Consider the following 8,285-nt stretch of genomic DNA (forward strand, 5'->3'; position numbering starts at 1 on the left):
CCTCCTGCATCTAGCAGAGGATGGAGACTCTCCCTGGTCTTTCTTTTGCTACTGACATACTTATAGAAACATTTCTTGTTGTCCTTGATTGCTGAAGCCAGGGTAATTTCCAGCTGGGCTTTAGACCTCCTGATTTCTGCCCTGCATAGCCTCACAGCCTCTTTGTAATCACTGTGAGTGGCTAGCCCCTTCTTCAAAGGCTGTAAACTCTCCTTTTCTCCCTGAGTTGCAGCCAAAGCTCCCTGTTCAGCCAGGGTGGTCTTCTCTGTCGCTGGCTTCTCTTACAGCACCTGGGGACCGCCTGCTCCTGAGCCATTAAGACTTCGTTCTTAAAGAGCGCCCAGCCTTCCTGGACCCCTATACCCTTCAGGATCATCTCCCAAGGGATCCTTTCAAGCAGGTGCCTAAACAAGACAAAGTCAGCCCTTTTGAAGTCCAGGATGTCAGTTCTGCTTAGCCCTCTCCTGGCCTCTCTAAGAATAGAGAACACTATTATTTCGTGATCGCTGTTGTGGCAAGCAATACAATATGCCTTGCATTTCTTAATGGTAGTGAAGGGAAAAAGGGAAAAAAGGAAAAGAGGGAGATAGAGGGAACAGAGGAATAGAGGTCATGGGTCTGGGTTTCTGTGCTGATCCTGCCAGCGAGGGTTCCAGGAGGCATCCATCTTCTTCGCTTCACTGCAGTCTCCGGGCCCCCCCTGCTCTTTCCTCCCCTTGATTTATACATACTATCTGTCGCAGTTGAGACGGACACGACAAACATCAGATTGTGTGAAAGCGACCAAAATGGCTGCAAAAGCCCCTTTATTGTTCTCACAAGCTTTTTTATAACCTTCTTCAAAGTAGGTGTTCATACAGGATTGGTTTACTTTAGTAACTAACAGTTCACGATTGGGTGATAGTTTCTCGCCTGAATCGTCAGGACAGTTCTTCTTATCTTAGTTCTCTAATCTTGTTTCCATGGCACTTCTCGGGACTTTCTGGCCTCTCATGGATACACTGGAATGTCTTCAAGGTTAAATTCTTCTTCAGTTAGACTAGAGGCAGACCCGCTGCCTCCCCCGACAATTCCCCCTTTTTGTATTTGTGCTAGAAATACTGCAGAAACAGTCTTCTGCAGGGCCCTTTGCAGAAGACTGACAAGACATGGCAACATCAAAAGCACAGTCACAATTACCAAGATCATGACCCCCACAGTTTTGACCAGAGATATCAACCATCCAGAAAGTCCCCATCCTTTAAACATCCTTGTAAGCCAATCCAATCCGTCCTCTTCTGTTAGACGCCTCACACCATCCTTCAGCTGCTGTATACTTTTAAAAATAGATTCTGAGTGGTCAGACAAATTCATGCAACACATTCCTTCAAAATCTTCACATCCATGTCCTTGCGCTAAAAGCAAAAAGTCAATTGCAGCCCTGTTCTGTAAAGTAGCATGTCTAACACTATCAACATCAGTTAAAAGGCCACTTAAAGCTAAAGAAGTAGCGTTAGTCTGTTTGCTAAGCCAACATCCCAACTTATTCAAAGTCGTTAAGGCATTTGCAACACCAACTCCTGGTGCCAATATGGAGGCCGTTATGATCTGGCCTGGATTCCAGAATTCAACGTTATCTCGACAAGAACTTTCAAACCGATGAACGGTCCTTGGGACTCGCTTATGTTTTCGAGTCATATTCAGAATCATTGACACATTTGGTGTTAATAACGTGAGACGTCCGAGGCTACACGGGCCTCCATTCAGTTTAGATGGGACGCCTCCCCAGGCACGATCTCCACAGATTAGAAACACACCAGGAGGTAATGCAAGAGGAACAGCAAAAGATCGTGAGATGTTAGTCGAAGTATAATTGCACCAAGCAGTTGAATTATGATAAGCAGCATTAGTTGCATTCACATTTTGCCCTCTCCGTGTGGTGTTATAGGAGTAATTAAAAAACACACAAGCATCCATTATAACAGAGCCTAGCAACTCTAGCTCTTGGGGTTCTTGCGTAACCTGTGGAAGGTGACTATATACACCATCCCAATTATCTGTACAATTTTTTGAAGAGTTGCAAAGAGAGAAAGCCTGAAGGGTTTGTGGGATTGGCCATGTGTCTACTGGCACTCCCACCAAACAGGTGGAGAATGGATTTTCCGGGTTCGCAGTAGAAAGGCACAAGGTTTCTTGATGTGTCATATTTGCCAAAGTTACCCAGATATTCTGCTTGGGTTGTGGAACTACCCATCCTTCAGCCTGATGCAGGTTCCAGCACAGGCCGAACACACCGAGCAGGAACCCAGCGAGGGCCGGCATCTGTAGAGACACAAGCATAACCCCTGCCCCAGGTTAATAATTCACATGGTCCACTCCACTGGCCAGTAATTAGATCTCTAACATGCACTTTGATGTCTTTTTGCAAATCCTGTTTTGAAAAAAGAGAAGAGAAATGCTGAAAAAGAGGAGGTAAAGAAGAATTATCCCCGTAATGGAGAAAGTTAAGAACATAAACTGCTTTATCTAAACATGCCTGTGGTGGTTCCCCAATCATTCCCCCTTTTTGTTTCTGAAGCTGCCGCTTCAACGTACTATGTGCACGCTCAACAATTGCTTGTCCTGTTGGGGAATGGGGAATTCCTGTAACATGAGTAACACCCCACAAATTAAAAAATGTTTGAACCTTCTGTGAAATGTATGCTGGGCCATTGTCCGTTTTTATTTGGTGTGGTACCCCAAGCATAGAGAAAGCCTTTTGGAAGTGTCGAACTACATCTTTTCCTGTCTCCCCGTTATGTGCTGTTGCTACTAAGGCATGAGAATAAGTATCAATGGAAACATGAACATACTTCTGTCGGCCAAATTCATTTATGTGAGTAACATCACTTTGCCAAATCTGTAAAGCCTGCATACCTCTGGGGTTAGTACCAAAATATACTGGTGTGTGAGTTCCTTGGCAGTCAGGGCAGGCGGCTACAATAGACCGAGCTTCCGCATGAGACAAGCCGAACTGCCGTCGTAAAGCTCGATATCCTTGGTGAAAAAATTGATGTGATAATACAGCTTGTTGCTTTATGTTAGGAACAGTATTAAGAGCCATAGCGGAAACAAGAGCATCCGCTCTGGCATTACCTTCTGTATAAAATCCTGGTAAAGTGGTATGACTACGGATGTGCATGATAAAATAAGGTTCTGTCCGTAGTTGAATACTTTTCCAGAGTTCTAAAAGTACATCAAATAATAATTGATTGTCTGACGTGGTCAAAACCACTTTGTCTAGTCTAGAAACTAAGTTAGCTACATACGCTGAGTCAGTTACAATATTTACAGGAACAGAAAAAATAGAAAAAACAACAGCCATTGCACGTAGCTCTACTACTTGTGGAGAACCATTTTGATATACTACTTTGTTGTTCCAGTTGTTGTTTTCATACCATACTACTGCTGCTTTACCTGTTTTTCCTGAGCCATCTGTAAAAACAGTAGGGCCGTTCACTGGTTCTGGGCGGCTTAAATTTTTTTGACCAAATGGTATTTCTCGGGCAAATTTCAGTAGCGGGTGTGACGGCAGGTGATATGACACCTGTCCTTGAAAACCCGCCATGGCTGCCTGTAGTTCATAATTATTTGCCAAGCACCATTCAAAATACCAATTTTGAACAGGTAAAACAATCTTAGCTGGGTCACGCCCTGTTAGTTCTGTACATCGTTTTCTGGCTTTTATGATTACATCAGCAATAAGCTCAAACAGTCCAGGAGCAGTTTTTCGTGGTCGGAATGACAGAAACATCCATTCTAGAATGTGCAGTGGGTCATCCCACTCAGAATTCCACTGCACCAAAGCACCAAATGGTACAGTTTTGTCAATTAGTACAAAGAGTTGCACCAATTGAGACAGATCTATTCGAGAAACAAATTTCTCGTGTATAGATCGTTCCACCATGTGAATTACCTTTAATGCTTCCTCAGTTAATACTCTGGGTTCTGTTGGATCATTGGAATTTTTTAATAATTCCAATAAAGGTTGCAGTTGTGAATTGGTCAGTCCGAGATAGGGTCTAATCCAATTCAGAGATCCCATTAACTTCTGTACATCATTAAGGGTTTTAACTTCAAGGTTAAGTTTCACAGGTTGAGGCATTACCTGCCTAGCTGTGACTGTTAGTCCTAAATACTTCCAGGGTTCTACTTTCTGCACCTTTTCAGGGGCGATAACTAATCCATAGTGTTGTAATGAATTTCTAGTCACATTCTCCATGTCATTCAACTGCTCCTTGTTGTTTGATGCTAACAGGATGTCATCCATGTAATGGTAACAATAACTGGTAGGGAATCTTTCCCTTACAGGTGACAAAGCTTGTGCCACAAACCATTGACAAATTGTTGGTGAATTTTTCATGCCCTGCGGCAGAACTTTCCATTGATATCTTTTTGCAGGTTCTGCATGATTGACAGAAGGCACAGAGAATGCAAATTTTTCTCTGTCTTGACAAGCTAATGGTATTGTAAAAAAACAATCCTTGAGATCCATGACAATGATTTCCCAATCTTGAGGGATCATGGCCGGTGAAGGCATGCCTGGTTGTAGAGCCCCCATCGTGGCCATGACAGCATTGATCTGCCGCAGGTCATGCAAAAATCGCCATTTTCCTGATTTCTTTTTTATCACAAACACTGGAGTATTCCAGGGGCTCTGAGAGGGTTCAATGTGTCCAGCAGCTAGCTGTTCTGCCACCAATTCTTGCAGGGCCTTTAATTTCTCCATTGGTAGGGGCCACTGATCCACCCACACAGGGTTATTCGTTAACCAAGTTAAAACAAGCGTGGGTTGCCTAACACCCTGCAGCACAGTGGCCCCCGTTAAAAATCCATAGTAATCTTCACCCCCCACTGTGACAAGCAATCTCTCCCCCATAGATTGAGGGGAGCTGCTGTCACATATGGTTTAACGACTGCTTGTTGGCCCTCAGGATTGGTGATCAGAATTGCCGTAGCTGCTGTTCTTGCTCGTGCGGAGCCTCCCAGCCCCACATCCTCTGTTGGCCAGGTGGATGGCCACAGATAGTTAGAAATAATAGTCACATCGGCGCCCGTATCTAGGAGCCCCGCAAGCCTTACTGTAGTCGGTGAATGTCCATGATTTGACAGCGTGCACGTCATATGTGGTCGAGATGATGAGACAGTCTGAGACCAGCACACTTGAGGGGGTCCTGTAGAACCGAAGCCTCCATCGCCTCGCAGTCGCTGTTCTGCTTTTGGGACACAACTCAAAAAAGGAACAAGTTGAGCAAGACGAGTACCTTTTGGAATCGTAACAGGTGGATAAAGGGTCGAAACTAATGCACAAATTTGACCCGTAAAGTCAGCATCAATGACTCCCACATGCACGATTAATCCGTTTAAGGTGCTACTTGATCTTCCTATAAGTAACGCACTCAGTCCTCGTCCTATGGGACCCCTCGCCTCAAGAGGGACCTTAACAATGTCTTTTGTAACTATAGTTATTGTGTCGGCGGTGGATACATCCAACCCTGCTGAGCCAGTAGTTGCGGCTGATAGCTGCTCACAGAGGGGATTTGACCTGCTGTCTGGAGGGGATTTGATGTCCTCGCGCGCCCTCTCGCGCTCCTCTTGTGGTTTCCCTGTATCGGTTGCCCGTTAGCATGAAACTTGGAACGACATTGTTTCGCGAAATGTCCCGATTTCCCACATTTATTGCAATTAGTTCCTGGTGGGACAGTCATGGGCTGCTTGCCTGCCGACCTTCTGTTCGGGCAATTTACTTTCATATGACCGTCTTTACCACATCCAAAGCATTTTCCTGTATTTCGCATGTTCATGGCAGTAGCTAAAGCCGCCATTTTATGTTCCACTGTACCAACCTTTGAACATGCGGCCACCATGTCAGGAATAGAAGGATCTCCTGGTAAAGACTGTATTATCTTTTGGCAGTCCTCATTAGCATTATCCTTTGCTAGCTGTTTGCACAACATTTGTTTTAACGTTTCATCTTCTACCTGTTTCTCCAATGCAGCAGATATTTTTTCTACAAATTGCAAAAAGGGTTCTTTAGGACCTTGCCGGATAGCAATATACTTCTGTTTTGGAGCTGCCATTTCCATGGTTCGCTTTAATGCTGTAATCCCTATGTGTTGTGCCTGTTCAAGGACAATCGGAGGCCACGTAGCTTGCAGCTGAGGGTTACTAAATGGTCCCTCGCCAAGCAAGGCGTCTTCTCCGAGTCCTAACCTCGGATCGTCTTGTGGCAGTCGAGCATTATTTTGTGCAGCTGCTCGTGCCATCTGCCTCCAAGTAGATTGAAACACTTGTAATTGTACTGGCTGAAACAGCACTTGTGCGAGATGTGTAACATCATATGGACACAACAAATCTGTGCTGATTATTCGAATAAGTTGCATCACCTCAGGAGAATTGATTCCAAATTTCTGTGCTTTATTCTGCAAATCCTGCACCACCTTCCAACTGATTGGATTGTGCTCATCATGCTCATTTGTGCCTGCAACAGCTTTATAAACAGGGAATGCACCATAAGCCTCTGCTGCTATATCTACAGGCTTTGGACATGCCGGGGTTGGAGAGTATGGGCTGAGGCATTCAACCAGATCCCAGTTGCCAGCCTCAGCAGCATACTTTCTAACTCCCTCCCAAAATCGATCAGGGGACCTTGGAATTACAGTTACTGTGGATGGAGGGAGAGTCCATGGCTGGGCTTTCTTCACCATGGGTTTATCGGTGATATGTAGAGTTTGTAAAGCCATGGTTAAAGCTTCTTCTCCCTCACTTTCATTTTCGCTCTCGCTCTCTGGTTCTGTATTACCCGCCCTATTTTCCTCCTCGGGGGGGGCTGATGGAATCAGCCCTTCTGCTGCTGCGCCGCTAGGGGCCGCCGCTGCACCACTAGGTGGGGGGGGCTCCTCGTCGCCCCGCAAAATATTTAATGGTGGAGGAGGAGGAGGTGGGCGAGGGCGCGATCTGCTTTTGCCCGTGAGGGGTTTCCTGCCTGCTATTCCTGAGGCTGAGGTATCCACTGCCTTTGTCCCTTTGCCACAGTCCTCCCCGTCATTGTCTTCAGGTCGAATGTCTGTTAGTTTCCCATCAGAGGCCTCACGCTCTATATTCCATTCCTTTAAGGTTTCACTCAATAAGCGCCATGTGGTTGCCAACTCACATGCCTCTTTTTGTCCTTTAGAGACCTCATCCAATATTTTCAATCCTACTGCTTGCCATGCACTCACACTGAATGCAGTAACTGTTGTGGCTTCAAAGCCTTGCATCTTACTCCATAGCAAAATCTTTTTCAGGCTTTGTTCTGAGGTTTTAACCCCCTTTCTTTTTAATAGGGCTTTCCAGGTAGACAAAATTGTCTCCTCTTCCTTTGTTAATGACTGCCCCATAATTACAGTCCCGTTCCCGGTGGCTCACCTTTTTAGGTGTCGAAATTCAGGTCCGGACCAGGCAGATTCCCTCTGCTCTCAGCTACACCGGGCTCCGTCTCCGCGGCTCTTCCCGCCGCCGTTATACTTCTCCTTTAAATGACCACTTCGCTCTAATCACGTTGCTCTAATCAATCACGTCGCTCTAATTTATCACGTCGCTCTAATTTATCACACCGGGGTCACCATTTGTCGCAGTTGAGACGGACACGACAAACATCAGATTGTGTGAAAGCGACCAAAATGGCTGCAAAAGCCCCTTTATTGTTCTCACAAGCTTTTTTATAACCTTCTTCAAAGTAGGTGTTCATACAGGATTGGTTTACTTTAGTAACTAACAGTTCACGATTGGGTGATAGTTTCTCGCCTGAATCGTCAGGACAGTTCTTCTTATCTTAGTTCTCTAATCTTGTTTCCATGGCACTTCTCGGGACTTTCTGGCCTCTCATGGATACACTGGAATGTCTTCAAGGTTAAATTCTTCTTCAGTTAGACTAGAGGCAGACCCGCTGCCTCCCCCGACAACTATCCTTGCGTCCGTCCCCTAGGTCGACCCACATACCTACCTATCCCATGTATGGGGAGGGGTAAGGTGTTTCATGGGATGATGTAATTAGCATGATCATGTTGGTCTTCTTTAGCATATTGAGGGGTGTTAACTTTAATATGCATTTTGTGGATAATGAAGCAAAGGTCATTCACCGGACAGATGGCCCTTGAAATTTGACCAGGTGCACCAGAGCAGAACCATCCTGTCTCCACAGGGTTCCCTCCTCCAGCTGCATCCTGTGTTATTCGGGCAGCCTTATCAGCTTTGACCTCCACACTATCCACCCCGTGACTATAGTT

The 8,285-nt window shown here is 45.5% G+C and overlaps 1 protein-coding gene across 1 annotated transcript; it reads right to left on the reverse strand.

Annotated features, from left to right (window-relative positions):
- Nucleotides 1-754: 754 nt before the first annotated feature.
- LOC141917662 (syncytin-2-like) lies at nt 755-5,638 on the reverse strand. The gene is made up of 2 exons (XM_074811036.1): nt 5,101-5,638; nt 755-2,301 (listed from the first exon to the last, which is right to left on the reverse strand). Exons 1-2 carry the CDS (start codon nt 5,140-5,142, stop codon nt 991-993), a joined length of 1,353 nt encoding a protein of 450 aa, XP_074667137.1. The 5' UTR covers nt 5,143-5,638; the 3' UTR covers nt 755-990.
- Between the last annotated feature and the right edge of the window lie 2,647 nt (nt 5,639-8,285).

Source organism: Strix aluco, chromosome W (assembly GCF_031877795.1).
Source record: "Strix aluco isolate bStrAlu1 chromosome W, bStrAlu1.hap1, whole genome shotgun sequence".
Taxonomy (NCBI): Eukaryota; Metazoa; Chordata; class Aves; order Strigiformes; family Strigidae; genus Strix; species Strix aluco.

Coding starts and splice junctions, on each gene's coding strand:
- LOC141917662 (XM_074811036.1), bottom strand. CDS start 5,142: ATGACGTGCACGCTGTCAAATCATGGACATTCACCGACTACA. Junction 2,302..5,100: donor ATGGACATTCACCGACTACA/GTAAGGCTTGCG, acceptor GTGTCTCTACAG/ATGCCGGCCCTCGCTGGGTT.